The 25,727-nt window shown below is 41.6% G+C and overlaps 2 protein-coding genes across 3 annotated transcripts; both read left to right on the top strand.

Annotated features, from left to right (window-relative positions):
- Positions 1 to 555: 555 nt before the first annotated feature.
- Positions 556 to 22,445, top strand: LOC131361382 (zinc finger protein 850-like). Its single transcript, XM_058402446.1, has 4 exons — positions 556 to 765; positions 4,238 to 5,505; positions 9,619 to 10,569; positions 18,575 to 22,445. The coding sequence occupies exons 2-4, from the start codon at positions 4,286 to 4,288 to the stop codon at positions 19,815 to 19,817; spliced, it is 3,414 nt and encodes a 1,137-aa protein (XP_058258429.1). The 5' UTR covers positions 556 to 765; positions 4,238 to 4,285; the 3' UTR covers positions 19,818 to 22,445.
- A 728-nt stretch (positions 22,446 to 23,173) lies between these two features.
- LOC131361884 (zinc finger protein 239-like) lies at positions 23,174 to 25,678 on the top strand. Of its 2 annotated transcripts, XM_058403494.1 has the most exons (3): positions 23,174 to 23,383; positions 23,678 to 23,761; positions 24,297 to 25,678. In XM_058403494.1, the coding sequence occupies exon 3, from the start codon at positions 24,350 to 24,352 to the stop codon at positions 25,340 to 25,342; it is 993 nt and encodes a 330-aa protein (XP_058259477.1). In that variant the 5' UTR covers positions 23,174 to 23,383; positions 23,678 to 23,761; positions 24,297 to 24,349; the 3' UTR covers positions 25,343 to 25,678. The 2 variants fall into 2 exon arrangements, with proteins under 2 accessions (XP_058259477.1, XP_058259476.1); XM_058403493.1 differs by lacking the exon at positions 23,678 to 23,761 and having other exon boundaries at positions 23,175 to 23,383.
- The last annotated feature ends 49 nt before the right edge of the window (positions 25,679 to 25,727 follow it).

Genomic DNA, 25,727 nt, shown 5'->3' with positions numbered 1-25,727 from the left:
CTGTGAAATTCTCCCTCAATGATGACAGATGTTCAAACTCGAATGAATTTCTGGATTCTGAAACTGTAATAAGGGTCCAGGGAGGTTTTAAGCGTTCATTTTAAAGACTGTGTGAAAACGTCGCAGGTAAACAAGAAGATCGAAGGCTTCTGACCGGTCAGTAAGTCATTGGTATCATTTTAGCTGCGTGTGTTTTTAATTATTTGGATATTCATCTAAACTAAAAGAATTTGAATTATTGTTAAGTCAAGATTCAAGATGAAGCTGAAGAGCTAGATGGAATCTTGGATATTACAAATAAGGGGGTAATAATTATAAGTAGGATTCTGTCAAGTGTGATACATTTATTCTGTAAAAATAAATACTTCCTAACAGCTCAGAGGTTCCTCAGATAACTGTGAAGTAAGTTTATTAGGACATTATTATTAGGACCAACCAAAATTATATTTTACAATAATGTCTTAGAAGTGATAAAGACTAAACAGAGACTTTTTCAATTACAGTTATTTATTATAACCACTAGTGTGATATTTTATTTTCCTTCCAGCAGGTGTCGCTGTGAGCGTCTAGGTGTCGTTCCTCCACACATGTAGAGAAACAGAAGAAGACGTGCGGCAGTGTTGGTGATTGATGATCTGATCTCTCCGACTCTACTAATCATCTTTACATTCCAATATTTCTGACAGGGTTTTACCCCCACACTTCCATCTGATCCGTTGTGGGGGGATTTGAGCTGCTTAACTGCCTTCTGCTGGAAACATCAAGGTAAGTTCAACTCGGCTAACAGTGGCTGTGTCCTAAATGGAGTTCTACTTCCTATACTAGTGCACTACACAGTCTAGTGAACAGTGGTGTTTATGTACACTCTCTAGTGCACTACACAGTCTAGTGAACAGTGGTGTTTATGTACACTCTCTAGTGCACTACACAGTCTAGTGAACAGTGGTGTTTATGTACACTCTCTAGTGCACTACACAGTCTAGTGAACAGTGGTGTTTATGTACACTCTCTAGTGCACTACACAGTCTAGTGAACAGTGGTGTTGGTGATGATGTGAGCTGACAGTCCATATAAACATCTACATCCATATTTCCTTATTTATAAGACCTGTCCGCTGCATCATGAGCCCATTAGGACGTTTTAGACACACAAGCATGTGTAATGTTTGTGAAGTGAACCAGTAAAGGAGTATTGCTTTTTCTGACCAGATCCACAGAGTGGTGGTGTGAAATAGTGACAGAGTTAACAGACATTATACACAAACTTAATGTATTTCTACACGGCACTTCAGAGCCAAAACTTTGCAGTCTGTCCAGTGACCTGAAAACTCTTTAGTTATTTAATACACAGCTATATTAAATACACTGACCAGCTCTGTGTCTCTTTAGGACTTTCCCTCGTTGCTGTGATTGTTGTCATGATCTGAACATAAGTGAAGTGTCAAAAGTATTGGGACACCCCTCCAAATCATTGAGTTCAGGTGTTGTTTTTCAGGGGTTGGGCTCGGCCCCTTAGTTCCAGTGAAAGGAACTCTTAATGCTTCAGCTTCATACCAAGACATTCTGGACAATTTCATGCTCTTTGTGGGAACAGTTTGGGGATGACCCCTTCCTGTTCCAACATGACTGCACACCAGTTACCAAAGCAAGGTCCATAAAGACATGGATGAGTGAGTTTGGTGTGGAGGAACTTGACTGGCCTGCACAGAGTCCTGACCTCAACCCCATAGAACACCTTTGGGATGAATTAGAGCGGAGACTGAGAGCCAGACCAAAAGTTTTGGGACGCCTGCCTTTACATGCACATGAATGTAATATGGAGTTTACAGCTATAACAGCTTCAACTCTTCTGGGAAGGATTTCCAAATTCAAATTCAAATTTTATTTGTCACATACGAAATCATACACAGTACGACGTGTAGTGAAATGCTTTTTACGACTGTCTTACATAAAAGAGGAAAGAGTAGAAATAAAATGTGTATTAGAAAAATGTGTAAAGAAAGAGTGTAACAGATATAAAAGTATAAAAACAAACACAAAAAAAATATATATGTATATATATATATATATATATATATATATATATATATATATATATATATATAGTACAATATAATATATGTGAAAAATAAAACAATATAAATAAATATATGTGTAACCCTATATGTACAGAAGATACAGTATATGAATATGAATATATGTAGATAAAATGTCTGCTAAAGTCAGGCAAAATATAATGTCCAGTTTAACAGGGAGTAAAGTGACAGTGCAGTGCACACACAAAGATGTACAGAGAAGATGTACAGTGAGTGTTATTGTGTGTACAGAGTAGTGGAATATTAGCATGTGCAACAATCAGCTGAGGTAGAATGTTATGTTATGTTGTGTGGGGGTAAGACCAGAGAGTCCAGATCCTAGGTGTTCTGGTTGAGGGCCCGAATGGAAGAAGCTCCTCCTCATTCTCTCTGTGTTCACCTTAATGGAATGGAAACATTTCCCTGACCTCAACAGAGTGAAGAGTCCATTGTTGGGATGGCTGATGTCCTTCATAATCTTGCTGGCTTTGGTCCAGCACCGCTTGCTATATATGGTGTCCAGGTCAGGAAGCTCGGTGCGGATGGCGTGCTCGGTTGATCGCACCACCCTCTGGAGAGCTTGCCTGTCCTGTTTGGTGCTGTTCCCAAACCAGGCTGTGATACTTCCCATCAGGATGCTCTCAATGGTGCAGGTGTAGAATGTCTTTAGCACCTTTGAGGGCAGATTAAAGTCCTTTAGGCGTCTGAGATGATAAAGACGCTGCCGGGCCTTCTTCACCAGGGTGTTAATGTGACGGGACCATGTCAGGTCCTGTGTGATGTAAACACCTAGGTACTGGAAACTGTCCACTCTCTCCACTGGGGTCCTGCTGATGGTGAGGGGCCGGTAATTCCTCTCCTGCTTTGTGCTAAAGTCCACTATCAGCTCCTTAGTCTTGCTGACGTTCAGGAGGAGATTGTTGACCTGGCACCATGTCTCCAGGTTTTTGATCTCCTCTAGGTAGGCCGTCTCATCGTTATTGGAGATCAGGCCCACCACCACAGTATCATCCGCAAACTTCACGATGTTGGTGGAGCTGGAATTGGCCACAGAGTCAAAGGTGTACAGTGAGTACAGCAGGGGGCTCAGAACACAACCCTGGGGGGCTCCAGTGCTGAGGGTGAGTGAGGGTGAGACATGGTTGCCCACCCGTACTGCCTGAGGTCTGTCTCGCAGGAAGTTGGAGATCCACCGAAACAGGGATGGGCTAAGGCCCAGGATCTCCAGCTTAGTGGTGAGTATGGAGGGAATTATGGTGTTAAACGCTGAACTGTAGTCAACAAACAGCATTTTGACATAATTCCCCCTTTTGCTGTCCAGATGTTCAGGCAGGCGGGCTGGGGTTTCTTGGGGACAGGAACAATGGTGGACCGTTTGAAGCACATCGGGATTGTAGACTGTTCCAGGGAGAGGTTGAAAATCTTAGTGAACACAGGAGCAAGCTGGTCAGCACAGGCCTTCAGGACCCGACCCGTGATGCCATCTGATGTTCCTGGTGTTCACTCTCCTGAATGCCTTTCTCACGTCGTGCTCCAAGACTATGAACGCGCTGTCCTCTCCGGCATGCTCCTCGTGTGTGCCGCCTGTAGCGCTGTTAGCACTGCTTCCACAAGGTTTAGGAGTGTGTTTATGGGAATTTTTGACCATTCCTTTGTGAGATCAGGCACTGATGTTAGACGAGAAGGTCTGGCTCACAGTCTCCACTCTAATTTGGGCCGAGCCCAACTCCTGAAAAACTACACATGAATTCAGTGATTTGAAGGGGTGTCCCAAAACCTTTGCCAATAAAGTGTAACTGTCTCACAGAAGCTACACGTGAACAATATGAACATAGATTAGTTTTTCTCCTGTGAATACAGGTAGACAGAAGTGAGTGCAATGCTTCAGAAATGTTTTTTATCACCTGTTGCTTTATATTTGGCTCTTCTGAGAACTTTAGTTGAGGACACTGTAATCCACATGATGTCTTCAAGCTGGATATGTTACTGTAACAGCATTCCTTTACATTCTTTTATTAATGTTATTCTTGAGTTATTATAAGTATAACTGAAGCACTTCTGAAAATCTGTTTCATGGCTATGATTTTCAGTTTATAAAATTAACCATGTTGGTGGGTCAAAAGATATTTTAACAAAATATTTTGTTATTATATTTTAATCCAGGTATGAGCGGCGTCTTCTCCAGCTCTGCTCTTTCCGAGAGATCCGACGATGATGAGGTCAGCCGAGATGTCCTACGAGGATCCGGCACCCGCGAGAAACTCCGTCAGTCCGCAAAGGTCATCTACTTTACCTGATAATGCTGCTCAAGATGAAAGTCACCATTGCTCACTGTGTGGAAAGAGTTTCTCTAAAAAGAGTAATCTCAAACAGCACCAGCTCGTTCACACGGGAGAGAAGCCGTACCAGTGCTCCCAGTGTGAGAAGAGTTTCACTAAACGGAGTAATCTCAAACAGCACCAGTATGTTCATACGGGAGAGAAGCCGTACCAGTGCTCCCAGTGTAGCATGAGTTTCACTCAAAAGGTTCATCTCGTACGACACCAGCACATTCACACAGGAGAAAAACCGTATCGGTGTTCTGAGTGCCAGAAGAGTTTCATAGACAGCAGCAGTCTGATAAAACATGAACGGATTCACACAGGAGAGAAGGTCTGTCGCTGTCCACTGTGCGGTCACAGCTTTAACTGCCTCAGTAACCTGAAGCGACACCAGCGCATCCACAAAGGAGACAAACCCCATCAGTGTTCAGTGTGTGGAAGGAGTTTTATTGATCGGGGCAATCTGATAAAACACCAGAAGATTCACACGGGGGAGAAGCCATATCGATGCTCACACTGTGAGAGGAGTTTTACACAAAGATTTAATCTCCATCAGCACCTCCACATCCACAGAGGAGATAAACCATATTACTGCTCCGAGTGTGGGAAGAGTTTCAATCGAGAGTACACTCTTCAGCTACACCAACAGATTCACACAGGGCTTAAACCCTATTACTGCTCCGAGTGTGGGAGGAGTTTCAGCAGTCTGAGTAATCTCAAACAACACCAGCGCACTCACACCGGAGAGAAACCGTATCGGTGTTCACACTGCGAGAAGAGGTTTAGTTCCAGCGATACTCTGAAAAACCATCAGCGCATCCATACGGGAGAGAAGCCGTACCAGTGCTCCCAGTGTGGGAGGAGCTTCACACAGATGGGTCATCTCCAGCAGCACCAGCGCACTCACACTGGACAGAAACCGTATTGGTGTTCACACTGCGAGAAAAGGTTTAGTTCCAGCGATACTCTGAAAAACCATCAGCGTGTTCACACAGGAGAGAAGCCGTATCGATGCTCCGAGTGCGGAAAGGGTTTCTGTAACCAGAGGAATTTTCAGCGACACACACACACGCCTCACACGGCTGTGAATGACGACATGCTGCAGCTCTCGTGAAAACGTATAGGAACTTGTTTTATTCTGAATGTTGTTTTAAATTAGAAATTCTGAACCACTTTGTACTGTCTGAACAGTTTCTGTACAGTTATCACTGCAGGATCATTCATTAATGGAGCAGATTATTCTTCACACATGCTGGAGCTGAATATTATCACAGTGTAAGACATCTCTACAGTTATCATGATGGACTAATCATAAATTAACAAAGCTTGTACACTTACCAGGCATAACATTATGACCTGGTTCCCCTTTCACTGCTAAATCAGCCCTGACCCGTCCTGCACTGTGTATTCTGACCCCTTTCTATCAGAACCAGCATTAACTTCTTCAGCAGTTTGATCAACAGTAGCTCGTCTGTTGGATCGGATCACTCGGGGCATCAATGAGCCTTGACCGCCCATGACCCTGTCGCCGGTTCACCACTGTTCCTTCCTTAGACCACTTTTGATAGATACTGACCACTGCAGACCGGGAACACCCCACAAGAGCTGCAGTTTTGGAGATGTTCTGATCCAGTGGTCTAGCCATCACAATTTGGCCCTTTTGGTCAAACTCACTCAAATCCTTACACTTGTCCATTTTTCCTGCTTCTAACATCAACTTTGAGGACAAAATGTTCACCTGCTGCCTAATATATCCCACCCACTAACAGGGGCCATGATGAGGAGATACTCAGTCTTATTCACTTCACCTCTCAGTGCTCACAGTGTTATGGCTGACTGGTTTATATTGTAAATTATATTGCATAAATGTAAATTATATTATTTTAATTTATTGCTTTTGTCTGTGTAAATGTAAAAATGTCAATTCCTCTGGTGTGCAGTCATGTTGGAACAGGAAGGGGTCATCCCCAAACTGTTCCCACAAAGAGCATGAAATTGTCCAAAATGTCTTGGTATGAAGCTGAAGCATTAAGAGTTCCTTTCACTGGAACTAAGGAGCCGAGCCCAACCCCTGAAAAACAACACCTGAACTCAATGATCTGGAGGGGTGTCCCAATACTTTTGGCTATATAAGTATATGTCATATTGGTGCTGTAGGTCGTATGTCTTATATCTAATAAGGGTGACTTTACAGAGGAACATCTTCACCATTCCAGACTGTTGGAAGCACATCAGATGTTTTAGCATTAACCTTCACTGGACCCAAGGAGCCCAAACCCTAAAACAGCTCCAGACCATTATCCCTCCTCCACCAACCTGTCCTGTGGACATTCTACATTCTGGAACAAACTGGTAGGTAGTGTTCTCCTGACATCCACCTGAACCAGATTAATCTATCAGACTGCCAGATAATGGAGCATGATTCATTACTCCAGAGAATGTTTACACCAGAATCCAGAGGCGATCCTGCAGTAAAAACCCGTTTCATGAAGCTGTTCTTGTACTGATGCTGGTTCTTTCATGGAGAATTCTCCACATTCATTCCTCTATAAAGTGTATTTAGAACTCTGATGAGCTTAATGATGAAGATCGTTGGTGTACTCTCCTCATCATTCAAAAACGTCAGGATTTCTGCTAACTTTAGCAAACTAGCTAACGCAACTAACTTATCCAAAAAATGGAGATATTTAAACAAATAACTCAATTAGCTGATGTTTTTAAAACAAACGCTTCCTAGCAATAGTGTCTGCTCAGAGCTGTGCTATATTTTACTTAGTTAGTTGCCTTGTCAGTAGTTAGTGTAAGTAGTTAGTGTCAGTTAGAACCGTTAAAACATCTCCCTCACGCAGATGCTAACTGTCCATCAGCAGCATCAGAACAGTGCCTGACTATTCCCCATTAGCTTTATGAGTGTGGTGGATTAAAGAAAAACATTGAATGAGATTAAAACTTGGTCAGGACATAATTAATATATAATTAAATAGATGAATTGTTCATTTATTCAGTAGTCAGTGTTAATTTGGTCTGTGAACCAGTCTGTAGTATACAGACAGCAGGGTGTGGGTTAATCTGAAGCAGTGCTCTGATACCTGCTGGATATCTGAGGATCCTCCGCTCCAGCAGGTGTCGCTGTGAGCGTCTAGGTGTCGTTCCTCCACACATGTAGAGAAACAGAAGAAGACGTGCGGCAGTGTTGGTGATTGATGATCTGATCTCTCCGACTCTACTAATCATCTTTACATTCCAATATTTCTGACAGGGTTTTACCCCCACACTTCCATCTGATCCGTTGTGGGGGGATTTGAGCTGCTTAACTGCCTTCTTCTGGAAACATCAAGGTAAGTTCAACTCGGCTAACAGTGGCTGTGTCCTAAATGGAGTTCTACTTCCTATACTAGTGCACTACACAGTCTAGTGAACAGTGGTGTTTATGTACACTCTCTAGTGCACTACACAGTCTAGTGAACAGTGGTGTTTATGTACACTCTCTAGTGCACTACACAGTCTAGTGAACAGTGGTGTTTATGTACACTCTCTAGTGCACTACACAGTCTAGTGAACAGTGGTGTTTATGTACACTCTCTAGTGCACTACACAGTCTAGTGAACAGTGGTGTTTATGTACACTCTCTAGTGCACTACATTTACAATCAGGACTCATTTAGAATACTAAGTGTGCAGCTGATTATTGATGGGTTGATTTCAGATGTATTCTAACTATAATGGAGTTTTATTTGCTTTGATGATGGTTAAGAAGTTAGTAAGTGTACCTCGCTAACATTATAATTATCAGTAACATTTTAGAAAGATGCCTTTGCCTGTGTAATGTAATGGAAAAGTCTCTACATTACAGCGGGTTGGTTATAAGAGTTTCTGGGGTTTGTTTTAAATAAATTGTAATGTTGGATTTTATTTCCTACCTTTGGTACTTATTCTACTTTAAGCTATAAAGGTTCAGTAATACGTGACACTCTCTGTTTTATTTTCCTGTAGCTTTTATCAGACTGCTATGGTGTGGTTTTATATTAGTTATTCACTGCAGATTCGTATTTCTCTATTGTATTTCTCAAGAAATAAACATACAAACGTGAAAAGAATGGAATATAAAACAGTGCAGGGCAGTACAAGGATATTTAGTGTGTCCATGTAGTTTGGTGCACATAAAACTTGAAATGTAAAAGGAACATAACTATATATTAGTGAATAAATAAATATAATATAACAACTTTGATAATAAAATTAAAAATATTGCTCTTGTTGTTAGGACGAATGGGGCAGTAAGTACCGTCCTGCCTCCCTGTGTGCACTGTGCCCAGTGATGATCTCCCTGTTTATCACTGAGGGTGAGGAGTCTGTGCTCTGATTGGTTGCTGGATTTGAGTGACTCTTTTGCCCCACCTTACAGCCATGTGCTCTTCTGTGCTGTCCACAACAGTGGTGCTGAAGTGGAGCTGTCCTTTCAGCACCCGAGCAGTAGTTGAGTGAGGAGTGTGTTTAGGTTCTTGTGGGCGGCAGTGTGGACTTCACTGTCACTATATATATAACTATACATATATACAGACGTTTCTGGAAGTTGAGTCATGTTAACTGGAATTCTTTCTTGTTATGTCGAAGGGAAGTCTGAGGGAAGTTGGCAGAATTCCACAAATCTTCCAGGGAAAAGGATTCTCTTCTGCCTGGATAGACTCGTTCAAGGAACGATGGAGAAGTGCGAGTAGGAGGAGTCGTTTGTGGAATCCTGCCAACTTCCCTCAGCCTGGAGAAGCTGAATGAACATGAACTTCTTTCTTGTTAAGTCAAAATTTTTATCTGAGGAGATAAAAATTTTGACTTAACAAGAAAGAAGTTCAGGTGACATGACTTCCAGATAACTTCATCTGGATATCTGAATATCTTCACACACATTTCTATACACAGCAGTTTGTAGTAATTCCTCTTCTGGTGAGCTGCTGCTTCATCAGTTCTTGTTAAGCATGGAGAGATGTGAGACACAATGGCAGCCTGCGGGTTATTTATTTTTTCAGTCTACCCAGGCCGAGTAAAAAAAAAAAAAGTAGGTATTCTGTTAAATGCTTGTGCACTACATGCTAATGTCTTGCCACTTCTGAAAATTCCTTCCATAACGCACCAGTTAGTTTCCAGACAGGAAATCTGTTGTGTAAAATTAAATAAAATGATAGAAATTACTTTGAAAAACTAACCAGTTCTGCATTTTCTGATGCAGATATGAGTGTCCTGTCTTCTCTTGTCTACACATCATAAATCTATCACCAAGAACAGCAAGAGATCGGACTAGGATGAAGTCCAATGAGATTAAATGTGAGAATCTGGAAAGTGCAGAGACTGACCGAAGCTCATCTGGTTCTTTGCAGCTGAACACCTCTCCAGGAGCCGTGCAAAGAGAAGTCCATCAGTGCTCACAGTGTGGCAAGTGTTTCAGTCAGAAATGTCATCTCAACCAACACCAGCGCATTCACACGGGAGAGAAACCGCATCAGTGTTCAGAGTGTGGAAAGAATTTTGCAGACAGAGGAAATCTGATCAAACACCAGCGCATTCACACGGGAGAGAAGCCGTATCGCTGCTCAGACTGTGGCAAGAGATTTAGCGAGAAAGGAAATCTCATCAAACACCAGCGCATTCACACAGGAGATAAACCGTATCGCTGCTCAGACTGTGAGAAGAGCTTCACTCGAGAGGACGCTCTCCAAGAACACAAACACGTCCACACAGGAGAGAAGCCATATTACTGCTCAGTGTGTGGGAGGAGCTTTACCAGGTCCACTAGTGTCCAGCGACACCAGCACATTCACACGGGGGAGAAACCGTATCAGTGTTCTCAGTGTGAGAAGAGCTTCAGTGAGAGACGTAATCTCCTACAGCACCTGCAGCTTCACACGGGCGAGAAGCCGTACCGCTGCTCCCAGTGCCAGAAGAGTTTTACACAGAAGTGTAACCTTCAGCAGCATCTGCGCATTCACACGGGAATTAAACCATATCAGTGCTCACAGTGTGGGAAGAGTTTCACACAAAGAAGTCATCTTCAGCAACACCAGCACATTCACACAGGGGAGAGGCCGTATCACTGCTCACAGTCTGAGAGTTTTACTGCTTACATTGACCTTCAACAACACCAACAGCACATGTGTACAGCTGTGGATGAGGACATGCTGCAGTCAGAATGAGAATGGGTGGGATTTATTATTGAACTATAGAAGGATATCAGGACCCGTATGTTCCGGCACTTCTGGTGGAGAGTTCTATATATTCCTTACTGTTCACTGAAGACGGGGTTGGGAATTCATTCCGAACAGAACATTCCGGAGCATTCCAAGTTTTAGTACTTTATTATTGACCAATGTCTTCCAGATATACACTGATCAGCCATAACATTATGACCACCTGCCTAATACTGTGGTGCTCCCCCTTTTGTTACCAAAACAGCCCTGACCCGTCGAGACTGGACTCCACTAGATCCCTGAAGGTGTGCTGTGGGATCTGGCACCAAGATGTTAGCAGCAGATCCTTTATGTCCTGTAAGTTGGGCCAAATTGTGATGGCACTGGATCAGAGTATCTCCAAAACTGCAGCTCTTGTGGGGTGTTCTTGGTCTGTAGTGGTCAGTATCTATCAAAAGTATCTTTTAAGTCCCTTAAGTTGTGAGGTGGGGCCTCCATAGGTCTCTATGGGCCCCAATTCACAACTTACAGGACTGAACCAGTGGTCTAGCCATCACAATTTGGTCCTTTTGGTCAAACTCATCCATTTTTCCTGCTTCTAACATCAACTTTGAGGACAAAATGTTGACTTGCTGCCTAATATATCCCACCCACTAACAGGTGCCATGATGAGGAGATACTAAGACTGAGTATCATTCATTTCACCGGTCACTGCTCAGACTGTTATTGCTGACCGGTGTGTATAAGCACACAGATTATTTAGCTATTTTAAGACTGAACTGTCACATAGTTAAAGTATAATTGTACAATGCCAATAATGTTAATGAAAATAAGCGACTGTAATAGTTTTTAATTTACAAAAATATAGAACGTCTGGTATTTTACCCAAATCTTATTATCTAAAGACCTAAAAACAGTCCTGAATACTAAGACAGTTAAAATACGGTGCTTATATTTTCAGACATTTCTGAGGAGAGGCACATTCCTTCATTTATCCTGTTTTTTCACCACCAGTACAGTAAACAGTAAAATACAGTGAAGGAAAAGTTCACGATAATGCTGCGTTAAAGTCCTGTCAGGAAGATCGTTTGTACGAGTTGAACACGCATGAATGCCACTGCAAAGTCGGAATTACGACTGGGAAACTCCAAGGAAGAAAACATGGTGGAATTACTGTATGTGATAATTTACAACAATCTGGAGTTGATGCTAAATTTGTTGAGCTGTTTTGTTGTCTCAGAAGCTGATTTCAGTTTTTTCACTTTCCCTCATCTCTTAAACCTTGTCATGTTTTCTGTGTTTACATGTAGTCCAGTAATCCATTAATAACCAGACAGAGGACTTTAACAGAAAATAAAATATCATGTAAACACCTCAGTGTGATTAGAGTGAACTGATGCCAATAAAGACAAGATTTTCATTCTGATTGAATGAGGTCAGTAATCCTTTTAGTAATACATATTATAAGTGCAGTAACTGAAGAATAAAATCAATGCAAACCTGTGCACAAGATTACATTCAGAACTGGAATAAAACCAGGGTTTCTGCTCCGACTGTGTGTGAGTCTTCAATATGAATTGGAAGTTCTAATTGGCTGTTCTATAACTCCAGAACCTATGGGCCTAAAAGAGAGCCTTGTGGAATTTTACCTTGGTAAGTAGAGAACCCATTATTTACACAGGAGAGGGCTGTTCCATTAACACCAACATCCTCTACCCCATCAAGTAGAATATTATCTATAAATATGATCTAATTGAATTGTTTACACTCTTTTCTTTGCACTATTCTACTACATTGTGTTTATATCCATCTGGGAATGTTTCTCTTTTACTGCCACTGTAATGCTCTAGTTTCCTTCAACAACAATTCTGATGATAATAATAATAATAAGAAGAAGAAGAATATACTTAGATAATTTGTTGTCACAGCTGATGAAGTACTCTCTGTAGAGTTCATTACTTGTTCTTGACCTTCTCAGATGTTTTTCTGCTCATGAGAGCTGTGAAGTTGTGTAGCTTTGTTCTCTCAGCTTGTAGCAGTCTAGTCATTCTCCTCTGATCTCTCTCATCAACAAGGTCTTTCTCCTGCAGAACATCTGCTCACTATTTTTATTAAACTTTAGAGACTGTAATAATCAAACCAGCCCATCATCATCATCATCATCCATGACATGGTTACAGTCTCAGACCTCACACTGTTTCTGCATTCTGCTGTTGGATTTGAAGATGAACTCAATGATTTCCACTGCAGTATGTTTGGTAGTCAGGAGATCATTCACTAGTAATTCACCTTTTCTACAACTTGGCTCCAGATTTTTGTTTTTTCTTGAGCTTTTACACTATTATTTTAAATAATTATTTAATGATAGTAATTTTATGGAATTTTGAATCCCTGAATAGTCAGTCAAAATCAGCTGTCCAAATTAGGCCCAGATTTGACCTGATGGTGGCGCTATAGCAGTGGCAGCACGTTAGTCTAAATGTTCCTTAGACCCTCCAAAATCACAACTTTTTACCAGAAGGTTCTGTGAGCTTCTACAAACAAACTAACCAGAAGAAGAAGAAGATATAATGATGTGGTGCCTAATGCTTTTTTGGTACTTGGTACCCCTTAAATATAAATGTTGTTGGTTATGAATACAGTGAGGGAAAAAATGATTTGATCCCTGCTGATTTTGTACGTTTGCCCACTGACAGAAATGATCAGTCTGTAATTTTAATGGTAGGTTTATCTGAACAGTGAGAGACAGAATAACAACAAAAAAATCCAGAAAAACACATTTCAGAAAAGTTCTACATTGATTTGTATTTTATTGAGTGAAAAAGTATTTGACCCCTTTGCAAAACATGACTTAGTACTTGGCGCCAAACCCTTGTTGGCAATCACAGACGTCAGACATTTCTTGTAGTTGGCCACCAGGTTTACACACATCTCACATCTCAAGGAATTTGGGCCCACTCCTCTTTGCAGATCCTCTCCAAGTCATTAAGGTTTTGTGGCTGACCCTTCAGCTCCCTCCACAGATTTTCTATGGGATTAAGGTCTGGACACTGGCTAGGCCACTACAGGACCTTAATGTGCTTCTTTTTGAACCACTCCTTTGTTGCCTTGTCCGTATGTTTTGGGTCATTGTCAGGCTGGAATATCCATCCACGACCCATTTTCAATGCCCTGGCTGAGGGAAGGAGGTTCTCGCTCAAGATTTAACGGTACATGGCCCCGTCCATCGTCCCTTTGATGCGGTGCAGTTGTCCTGTCACCTGGGGATGGTGTACTTGGGGTCATAGGCAGCATTCCTCCTCCTCCAAACACGGCAAGTTGAGTTGATGCCAAAGAGCTGGATTTTGGTCTCATTTGACCACAACACTTTCACCAGTTCTCCTCTGAATCATTCAGATGTTCACTGGCAAACTTCAGATGGTCCTGTACATGTGCTTTCTTTAGCAGGGGGACCTTGCGGGAGCTACTGGATTTCAGTCTTTCACGGCGTAGTGTGTTACCAATTGTTTTCTTGGTGACTGTGGTCCCAGCTGCCTTGAGATCATTGACAAAATCCTCCAGTGTAATTCTGGGCTGATTCCTCGCCGTTCTCATGATCATTGAAACTCCATGAGGTGAGATCTTGCATGGAGCCCCAGACCGAGGAAGATTGACAGTCCTTTTGTGTTTCTTCCATTTGGGAATAATCACACCATCTGTTGTCACCTTCTCACCAAGCTGCTTGGAGATGGTCTTGTAGCTCATTCCAGCCTTGTGTAGGTCTACAATCTTGTCCCTGACATCCATGGACAGCTCTTTGGTCTTGTCCATGATGGAGAGTTTGGAATCTGATTGATTGCTTCCTTCTGTGGACGGTGTCTTTCATACAGTTAAGGAGCTGAGTTTAAGAGCACTCCCCGAGAGTGCTCCTACTGTAATCTCAGCTCCTTACCTGTATAAAAGACACCTGGGAGCCAGAAATCTTTCTGATTGATAGGGGATCAAATACTTATTTCACTCAATAAAATGCAAATCAATGTAGAACTTTTCTGAAATGTGTTTTTCTGGATTTTTTTGTTGTTATTCTGTCTTTCACTGTTCAGATAAACCTACCATTAAAATTACAGACTGATCATTTCTCTGTCAGTGGACAAACATACAAAATCAGCAGGGGATCAAATAATTTTTTCCCTCACTGTATATTGGGAATTTGTGTCACTGCACCAGGTTTCGTTGGACTGCAGCGTTCTCAATCATCTCAACACATCTCAACAGGTTTTGGAAAGCGTCCGGTTAGGGGAGTTCTCCTGAGATGATTGTGATGGTGCGAGGACAAGTGATGGACATGTTACATGCAGGGTACATTTCTGACACAACAGATTACTTTTTCTACAGATTACCCTCTGATTTGGAGAATCTTTTTTTTTGCTATTTTTAGGCATTTTCTCTTTTATTATTCATTTTGGTGTATTATTTTTAGGATTTGATTCTAGTATGCTGACCTGCTGACCTGATCCACTCCTGATATGTCCATTCAGAACACATCAATGTTTCCAGCCAGGCAAGCTCTCTCTGGTATGCAGCTCTAATTTTATGAACCGAAATTGAAGCAAAATATTATTTTATATTTCATCTTCAGCTGTTTTGTATATTGCCTTTTTCTGATCCAGATATATATGGTGTCCCATAGCATGTTCTCTTCTGCTCTCCAACTTGGATGAAGCCAGACCAGAAAAAATGTGAGAATCTCCCAAAACACCAGTGCCTTCACACAGGACAGAAGCCGTACCACTGCCCACAGTGTGGAAAGAGTTTTACTAATCAGAGAAATTTTCAGCAACACACACACAGTTTCACAAAGCTGATCAGGACAATGATGAGGAGAGTGAGAGGATTTATTCATTCTATTCCGAAGACCTAATTTTTGTCGGAACCACTTTATAGCAGACTGACGAGCGATAGTACTGGGAATCTCAGATGGAGTCCAGCTATTGCGATGGTGATCAAGTTGGACAATTTAGATGTTTATGTGGAAAACTTGTTAACCTGTTTTGTTTTGTAGCACTATTACACCAGTTGATCATTACCAGTTGACAATGAAACGTCTCTCTGCTGCGTTATTAGGTTTCCCGTGTCTGTGCTCAGATACAGTTAAACTGTGAAAGTCTTCACTCGCTAAACATGATTTAAATAAAGAAAATAAAACTGTGTTGTTTCATCAGAGCAAATTATCTACACAATAAATCAATGTTAAGTATCTCTGCTATCTCCACAATTCTGTTTACATGTTATAATCAGCTTAGTCATATCGTTTTTGCTGTAATGGTGTTAAGAATGTACAACATTATGTATGTTTGGCCACGCCCCTTTTATTCCCTCAGAGCCATAACTGATACTGCAGTCAGTAAGCAATATTTAGGGGCCATGATGGTGTATTACACCTGATCTTACACCCGCAGGAACATTCGGGTTCCATCCCTATGAGAATATGAGAGTCTATAAAACTTTAAACAGGAGCAGTTTCAGTGTCCAAAGCAGATCTTCTACTACTTTATTACTTTTACAGCACTTATCCAGGATGACTTCATACAACTGAGTAGTTAGTAGTTCTGATCAGTAGTCCAACACTTTAACCACTTAAAGGACCACATTATTATAGCATGTCCAATTCAGGTACATTGAGAACGCTGGGTCTTATTAAGATTATATCTCAGACAGACTACTGAAATAGTTTGTGAATATACTTTTAAATAGCCATTAACTCGAAAAAGTTGTATATTTTGTTAATTAAATAGTCAGATAGTCAGTGAATAAAAAATTATCACACTATGACAGTAAGATAAAGGAAATTAAACTACAGGAATAGGTTTTATAAAAAGGATAAAAAAAAAAGATTTCATTAATAAACATGATCATTTGATTTTTTAAATCAAAACCTAATGAGCAAAACCTAATGAATTGTTTTTAATTTTATTACCTCAATGTAAAACACAAGAGACAGGAGTCAGAGCTGGAGGTAGCAGAGCTGAAGATGTTGAGGTTCTCTTTGGGAGGGACACGGTTGGACAGGATTAGGAACGAGTACATCAGAGGGACAGCTCATGTTGGACGTTTGGGGGACAAAGTTAGGGAGGACAGATTAAGATGGTTTGGACATGTCCAGAGGAGGGAGAGTGAGTATATTGGTAGGAGAATGTTGGACATGGAGCTGCCAGGCAGGAGGAAAAGAGGAAGGCCAAAGAGGAGGTATATGGATGTAATAAATGAGGATATGAAGCTAGTGGGTGTAAGTGTTGAGGATGCAGAAGATAGGGATAGATGGAGAGAGATGATTCACTGTGGAGACCCCTGGAGAAGAAAAAGAAGAAGAAGAAGAAGATTAATCATCCTATTTCTGTTGACATGTTTTAACAGCTTTTAAATACTCCTAATAGCAGTTATTAGGAAGATTACTGGGAAAGTAATTTCTGTACACTTCTGTGCTAAGTTAACAAAAAACAGAGTCTAATGTTAAATTTGTGAAAGAATTAACTGTTTATTTATTCAGTAATCAGCGTTAATCTGGTCTGTGTGTGAACCAGTCAGTAGTATGATCCAGTGTACTGATACTTGCTCGTTATCTGGGGCTAGATTAGCAAAATGTCCTTTTGGTGATTTGAGCTCTAATACACTCCTCCAGCAGGTGTCGCTGTGAGCGTCTAGGTGTCGTTCCTCCACACATGTAGAGAAACAGAAGAAGACGTGCGGCAGTGTTGGTGATTGATGATCTGATCTCTCCGACTCTACTAATCATCTTTACATTCCAATATTTCTGACAGGGTTTTACCCCCACACTTCCATCTGATCCGTTGTGGGGGGATTTGAGCTGCTTAACTGCCTTCTGCTGGAAACATCAAGGTAAGTTCAACTCGGCTAACAGTGGCTGTGTCCTAAATGGAGTTCTACTTCCTATACTAGTGCACTACACAGTCTAGAGAACAGTGGTGTTTATGTACACTCTCTAGTGCACTACACAGTCTAGAGAACAGTGGTGTTTATGTACACTCTCTAGTGCACTACACAGTCTAGTGAACAGTGGTGTTTATGTACACTCTCTAGTGCACTACACAGTCTAGTGAACAGTGGTGTTTATGTACACTCTCTAGTGCACTACACAGTCTAGTGAACAGTGGTGTTTATGTACACTCTCTAGTGCACTACACAGTCTAGTGAACAGTGGTGTTTATGTACACTCTCTAGTGCACTACACAGTCTAGTGAACAGTGGTGTTTATGTACACTCTCTAGTGCACTACACAGTCTAGTGAACAGTGGTGTTTATGTACACTCTCTAGTGCACTACACAGTCTAGTGAACAGTGGTGTTTATGTACACTCTCTAGTGCACTACACAGTCTAGTGAACAGTGGTGTTTATGTACACTCTCTAGTGCACTACACAGTCTAGTGAACAGTGGTGTTTATGTACACTCTCTAGTGCACTACACAGTCTAGTGAATAGCGATGTTTAATATTTTCGGCGAATATTATGAGACATCAAGACGATTAAAAAGCATTTGATACTCAGCTCTATACTGACATCTGCTGGACGATTCAATTTATTACTCCACTCACCTGTCAGAAAACTTCTATAGAAAGTGATGATTTATGCTTCATTTCATTTCATTTCATTTCATTTCATTTCATTTATCTTATCAGGAAATTGTTTGTCTTTGTTTGCTTTCTACATTTTTTTTTATTATTTGGAATGTAGAATGTGTAAGAATTTCACACACAAACACAAAAAATATATATTATTATTATTTCTTTTAAACAAATGTACTTAGTAGTTGAATTATGAACCATTGGAATGTATTTCACTGCATCAGTACAGGAGTGGAGCAAAGACAGCATCAACACTCCCATCTAAAAAGGTGCTAAAATCAGTCCACTTCAAATCCGTCGTCTAGCTCTGAGTTTACAGTAATAAAATCAAAATGTTATCTGATGATTAAACTATTTTTGCCTCTTTCCCATCCAGATCTAACCAAGTGGTGTTCTGTCATCTTCCACTCTCCTCTTCCCTACATGTCCTATTTCTTCTTCAAAAACATTAAAGTATCCCAACAGGATGAAGTCCGACAAGGTCAAATATGAGAACCTGGAACCCACAGACAGCTCCAGTAGCCTCCAAATATCATCACATATCACCAACACCTCTCACAGACGAGTGAAGAAAGTTGTTCACCAGTGTTCCCAGTGTCGGAAGAGTTTCAGTCAGATCAGTACGCTTAAAGAACACCAGCGGATTCACACGGGAGAGAAGCCGTACCAGTGCTCACAGTGTGGGAAGAACTTCAGTCAGAAGAGCAATCTCAAAAAACACCAGAGTATTCATGCTGGAGAGAAGCCGTACCACTGCTCGCTGTGTGGGAAGAACTTTACCAGCCAGAGTAACCTCCAGCGACACCAGCGCATCCACACCGGAGAGAAACCCTATCAGTGTCCGCAGTGTGAGAAGAGTTTTATTGAAAGCGGTAGCCTGATAAAACACCAGCGAGTTCACACGGGAGAGAAACCGTATCAGTGTTCACTCTGTGTGAAGAGTTTCACTAGTCAGAGTAATCTCCAGCAACATGTACGCATTCACACGGGAGATAAACCCTACAACTGCTTAGAGTGCGGAAAACGGTTTAGACAAGGAACCGGTCTCCAGATCCACCAGCGCATTCACACAGGAGATAAACCGTATTACTGTTTAGACTGTGGGAAGAGTTTTAGACAAGGAACTGCTCTCCAGATCCACCAGCGGATTCACACGGGCCAGAAGCCCTATCACTGTACAGAGTGTGGGAGGAGTTTCACCAGCCAGAGTAACCTCCAGAGACACCAGCGCGTTCACACTGGAGAGAAACCGTATCGGTGCTCAGACTGTGGCATGAGCTTTACACAGAGGTGTAATCTCCTACAGCACGAGTATGTTCACACAGGAGATAAACCCTATCAGTGTTTAGAGTGTGGGAGGAGCTTTAATCGAGAGGACACGCTCCAGTTACACCAGCGCAGTCACACTGGAGAGAAGCCGTATTGCTGCTCACAGTGCGGGAAGAGTTTTAGTAACCAGAGCAATCTGCGAAAGCATCTCCGTGTTCACACCGGAGAGAAGGTGTATCAGTGTCCTGAGTGTGGGAAGAGTTTCAGTAATCTGAGAATATTTCAGCAACACCAACACCTTCACAAAGACGAGGGGGAGGACATGAGAAAAAGAAAAACAATGGGAATTGACTAGATCTCTTCTCACCATGATCAGCACTTTATTAGGAACACTACACTAACTCTGGGTCTTCCCTTCCACAAGATGTTGGAAATATTCCTCCTGAGATTCTGCTCCATGTTAACATGACTGCATCACACAGTTCCTGCTGATTTTTTCAGGAGCGCTCTCATGCAATAAAACCTCTGGATCTATCCCAAAACTGTTCTACTGGACTCAGATCTGGTGACTGAAAAGGTCAGTGAAGAATATCATCGTCATGATCATGAAACCAGACTGAGAAGACTTTTGTTTTGTGACATGGTGCATTATCACCATGGTCTTGTAGCTCCTCCACCTCAGTGTTCGGTGTGTTATTCATTCTGAGATGCTTTTCAACTCCACATTTATACTGACAGGTTATCTGAGTTAGTGTAGCCTTTCGGGTAGCTCTAACCAGACTGACCATTCTCCACTGACCTCTCAAGGCCTCAGAACTGCTGCTCACTGGATTTATTTATAGCACCATTCTGTGTAAACTCCCATCAGAAGGTCAGCAGATCTCAGCTACACAGCTAATCTGACATCAGCAACCATGTGAAAATTCTAATTTTACGAATACACAATATGACATGCAGTGAAATGTTTTTTATGGCCATCTGTGTTAAAAAAAAAAAATACTAGAGTCAGATAAATAACGGTCAGAAACAGAATCAAAAGTCCAGCTCTAGGTGTTCGATGGTGCTGTATGATGGTGGTTTGTATTGGTCTCCTCGGTAGAGTGATTGGGACGGTATGCAAATTATACTGGATCCAGGGTGTCCGGTAACGAAGAGTTGACAAACTCTCTGACCAGTCTTACAATCACAACTGAGGTCAGGGTTACTTGGTGATTGAGGCAGGCAGGCTGGGGTTTCTACAGGACAGGAACAATCCTGGACTGTTCCAGAGAGAGGTGGAATATCTCTGTGAACACCAGTGCTAGTTGGTCAGTGTAGGCTTTCTGGACCTGACCTGAGATGCCATCTGGTCCTGCTGCCTACCTGGTATTCCCCTAACCTGAATGCCTTCTTCATGTCATGCTCTGAGATGATGAATGATGATCCTAGCCCTGTAAGCTACAGCCTTTGAAGCCAGAGTAAAAGGTGTAAAAGGCCAGAGAAGTGTCCTCATTAACCGAGGAGCATTTCATTACCTCTCCTACAGTGTATGAATGAACATGAATTTAAATGGTATTTTGTATTGAATTTAATGGCTCCTAGATCTGTGACTCAGCCATGGAATTTACGCAGCAGAGCGGGATCTCGAGCATCGTGTATGGTTTTATCCACCCACAGGTTCTGCTTGGGAAACACTCCGATGATGTTTTTGTGGATTATATCATCTGCTAGTTTTCCAGTAAATCATATTATGTAAAGACGTTGACGTCATAAGAGCTACACCTGAACATGTTCCAGTTGGCATCATCTAGAATGTCCTGCAGAGCGGCCACCATTTGGTCTGACTGGCACGCTACCTCCCACTTAACCAGAACTTCCTGTTTCAGCGTTTCTTTATATCTAGGCATCAGGAAGATGGAGGCATGGTCCGATTTCCCAAACGGTGGACATGGTTTCCACTTATAGCTGTCATTATAGCAGTGGTCCAGGGTCCCGTCACCTCTAGTGGGGCAGGTGATATTCAGGTAGAAATTTGGCACTGTGTGTTTGAGGTTGGCACAATTAAAGTCCTCCAGCACAAAGAGCACAGTGTCCTGATGTTGTGTCTGTTGCAGAGTCAGAGCTTCATGTAGTTCCCATAAGGCAGTGTCCGTCTTTATCTGAGGTGGAAGTTAAATGGCGCTGACCGAGCTGAATTCCTGAGGAGAGTAGCAAAAAACACAGTAGATTACCCAGACTATTGTGAGGATAAAAACAATATCTGAGTGGAAATCCCTTGTTGAGACCGAGGTCCAGGGAGAACGGACAGACTGGCTTAAGAAGACTGGAAGTGCGAACAGTTTCTAAATGATCCACATAACTAACAGTGCTTATGAAGGTGCTGCATTTTTACAGAAGATTGTTAGAAACCACTGCTGTTCTTCTTCAGCACATTGGTTGTGTCCAGTGTGGCTCTGAAGGATTTTCTCTCTTTCCTCAGCTTCAGAGCTGTTTTGCTTTTCCTCCACAGACAGCTCTCTGGTCTTCGAGATGTTTTATCCTTTTTATCAACAAACGCAGCCTTCACAGGTGAAACCCAGGATCTCAAACCAAGAGACGTTCAGAGCTTTGAACTGTTTAAACACTAAATCTATGAAGACACAGCTACTCGACAGGAAACACATGGCAGTCGCGTGTTCCAATACTTTTGAACACTTGAAGAATGGGTGGGTTTAAACAAACGCTGCCATGTTTTAACACATCTTATTCTGATGAATAAAAAATAATAATATTCTAATTACTTCTTCTGTTCAAATCTTACCAACTTTACACAAAAAGATTCAGACACATTTTATAAATAGCCACAAAATACACAATAACTTTGAAATAAAGTATATAACCCTTTATATGTTAAGTTATTTGTTTTACTTATAAGTTTTATTAAAGTTTATATTTCACGTGTGTAAAGCTGTACTGCAGTGAGTCCTGGCAGCTATAGAGACGATCGACAGAAACCAGGCCTTGTTATCATCACTCTTAATAAAACTTCATGTAAATCTCTGTGAGCAAAACATTTCACCAGATTTTTGAATATTAATGAAAGCCAATCACACAAATTTATTTACATTTTTTCAATCCAGTTTATTTTTATAGCCCTTTTTACACTGGACATTGTCTCAAAGCAGCTTTACAGAAGTCTAGAATAAATGATAAAGTTTAAAGTTTAGTAAATATTTTATCCCTAATGAGAAGCCTGAGGTGACGGTGATGAGGAAAAACTCCCTGAGATGATCTGAGGAAGAAACCTTGAGAGGAACCAGGCTCAGAAGAGAACCTCATCCTCATTTGGGTGACACTAAACAGTAAATAATGTTGATAATGTCCTTTCTACAACAGCAACCAAGAGGAACTAATGGGTCAGTGCAGTTTCTGAGGTCCTTATAGACTGAGCACTGATTCCTTCCTAATGAAAGCTAATTAATGCAAAGACAGTTCAGAGACTTTAAATGACTGATAGAACCTGATCACTGGGGTTTATTGCATTAGTTAAAACGTATGAGAGGATTTGATGTTTTTCTCGCACTACATTTCCTGTGTAAATGCACATATGAAAGACTTTATTTTTTCTGAAACTCTAAGATCTGCAGATATTCTTCTGATACCTGAATATCTGGGGCTAGATTAGCAAAACAGCCTTATGTTGTTTTAGCGATGAGGAACTGTAATCCTCCGCTCCAGCAGGTGTCGCTGTGAGCGTCTAGGTGTCGTTCCTCCACACATGTAGAGAAACAGAAGAAGACGTGCGGCAGTGTTGGTGATTGATGATCTGATCTCTCCGACTCTACTAATCATCTTTACATTCCAATATTTCTGACAGGGTTTTACCCCCACACTTCCATCTGATCCGTTGTGGGGGGATTTGAGCTGCTTAACTGCCTTCTGCTGGGGAGATCAGTTGGAAACGTAAGTTAAAATGGCCTTCTTACTTCCTATGCTAGTTCGCTAACAGGCTAGGGCACAGTGGTGTTTATGTACACTCTCTAGTGCACTACGTTTACAATCAGGACTCATTTGGATCTCAGCCCTCATGTCTCCGGCTAATTATTGAATAATTACCTAATTGGAGTTGATTTTAAAGGAGTTTTTAATTTTAATTTAATCTTTAAACTACACGGTGGTTTAGCTATCATGTTCTCCAGGCCGCTAGCATCACTGATGGTTTAGTTTGTGTGTGTTTATCTCTCTCTCTCTCTCCAGCATTCATCTGACAAATAACATCATCTATCCGAAAACAACAAGATTTCAGCATCATACTGCAGTTGGTCTAAAAGGGATTAAAGGGTGTTTGTTTGTTTGTTTTTGTTTGTTTGTTTGTTTACTTGCTTCTTGGTCAGGAAGGTTTAAGTCATTAAGGAGAATTTCCTCACAGTTTGGGTTTCTAGAAAAGTATTTGCTTTCTTGGAGAATGGAGATATTGTCAGAAAGCTTAAAAGTTTATTTAGTGTATTTAAACATCAGTAATTCAGTTATTTCCCTCAAACACCTGGGACTATCGACAATGTAAACAGACTGACTTTATTAGACACTAGATGAATCATTATGTAATATTTTACTAAGTTAATCGTGTTAGAATATTTAAATATTTAATATTACAGATATCTAAATAAATAGCTGGAAGAGGTTATAAAGTAGATGTTTGTCCAGTCACCTGTCCTTTCACTGCAGTGGTCATGTCCTTCCAGAACACGCCAGCTGTTTTCAGACAGTAAAGATGTGGTATAGCTCTAAAATTTCAGCTTCTCATATTTGAAAGAGTGTGGTTTATTTGTATAGACATAATCAAAAACTGACCATGTTTTGCTTCTTTCTGGTCTAGATACAAGCGGTGACTCTTCCTAAATATCTATACTTCCTCATGAACAAAATAAGATGAAAGGAAATGAGATCAAACTCGAGAATCTGGAGCCGACAGAGAGCTCCAGTAGCCTCCAGTGGTCATCTGGTGCATTCCACACTGATGCCTCTCAGAGACCGGTACAGAAAGACCTTCACCAGTGCTCCCAGTGCGGAAAACGTTTCAGTCAAAAGTGCAATCTCAAACAACACCAGCACATTCACACGGGAGAGAAGCCGTATCAGTGCTCCTACTGTGAGAAGAGGTTCAGTCTGAAGAGCACTCTGAAACAACACCAGCGAACACACACCGGGGAGAAACCGTATCAGTGTTCGGACTGCGGGAAGAGCTTCTCACAAACGACTCACCTCCAGCAACACCTGCGCATTCACACCGGAGATAAACCCTACCGCTGCGTGGACTGTGGGAAGAGTTTCAGTCGGGTGGGAACGCTCCACATCCACCAGCGCCTTCACACCGGGGAGAGGCCGTATTACTGCTCACAGTGTGGGAAGTGTTTCAGCGAGAGAGGAACCCTGGTACAGCACCTTCGCATTCACACGGGAGAGAAACCCTACCAGTGCTTACAGTGTGGGAAGAGCTTCGTTGGAAAGAGTAATCTGAAACAACACCAGCGTATTCACTCTGGGGAGAAGCCGTATCCGTGCTCGTACTGCGGGAAGAGTTTTACACAGAGAGGGAATCTCCGGAAACACCTCCATATCCACACTGGAGTTAAACCGTATCAGTGTTTAGAGTGTGGGAAGAGTTTTACACAAGGAACCGATCTCCAGCTTCACCAACACATTCACACGGGGGAGAAGCCCTATTACTGTTCAGCCTGTGGCAAGAGCTTTACCAGTTACAGTAATTTCCAGCAACACCAGCGCATTCACACCGGAGAGAAACCCTACCAGTGCTCCCAGTGTGGGAAGAGCTTTAGGACACACCGAAATCTTCAGCGACACCAGCAAGTTCACACAGCTGAGAACCAGGACGTTTCCACAGAAAGTCTGACCGCTGACTAGTTATCACATGATCTCTTTAAACAACTCTGTACATTCTGCTGGTTCCTTTTATATATATATATATTCCCTCATCTGACAGCTTCATCATTACGAAACTGAATTTTATACAGTGTGGAAAGTAACAGTCTGCTGTTCCAGAGCATTAGAGATTCACCCAGATGATAATGAGCTCATGATTTTAATATATAATCTTGATGCATGTCCACGTTGAATCGTATCTCTTCTTAACTTGTTTGAATGCTGAAACAGAGTGGTCACACACACGGTGTAGAATTGTTAGCCTTGAATCAAAAGAAATTGAATTATCTGTTAATTAAAAATCTGATTTCTACCAGATATGTGAATATTAATGTCAGTGAATAAAGTGTTCCTGCACCACAGCAGC

The sequence above is a fragment of the Hemibagrus wyckioides genome, linkage group LG11 (genome assembly GCF_019097595.1).
Source record: "Hemibagrus wyckioides isolate EC202008001 linkage group LG11, SWU_Hwy_1.0, whole genome shotgun sequence".
Lineage (NCBI taxonomy): Eukaryota > Metazoa > Chordata > Actinopteri > Siluriformes > Bagridae > Hemibagrus > Hemibagrus wyckioides.
Note: the sequence above shows the minus strand (reverse complement) of the source record. Positions and strands in the feature narration are given on the sequence as shown.

Excerpts from the sequence above, each read along its gene's own strand:
- LOC131361382 (XM_058402446.1), top strand. The coding sequence starts at position 4,286 with ATGATGAGGTCAGCCGAGATGTCCTACGAGGATCCGGCACCCGCGAGA. Across the intron at positions 5,506-9,618 it reads GACGACATGCTGCAGCTCTC|ATATGAGTGTCCTGTCTTCT; the intron begins GTGAAAACGTAT and ends TTTCTGATGCAG. Across the intron at positions 10,570-18,574 it reads GTGGATGAGGACATGCTGCA|ACCAAGTGGTGTTCTGTCAT; the intron begins GTCAGAATGAGA and ends CATCCAGATCTA.
- LOC131361884 (XM_058403494.1), top strand. The coding sequence starts at position 24,350 with ATGAAAGGAAATGAGATCAAACTCGAGAATCTGGAGCCGACAGAGAGC.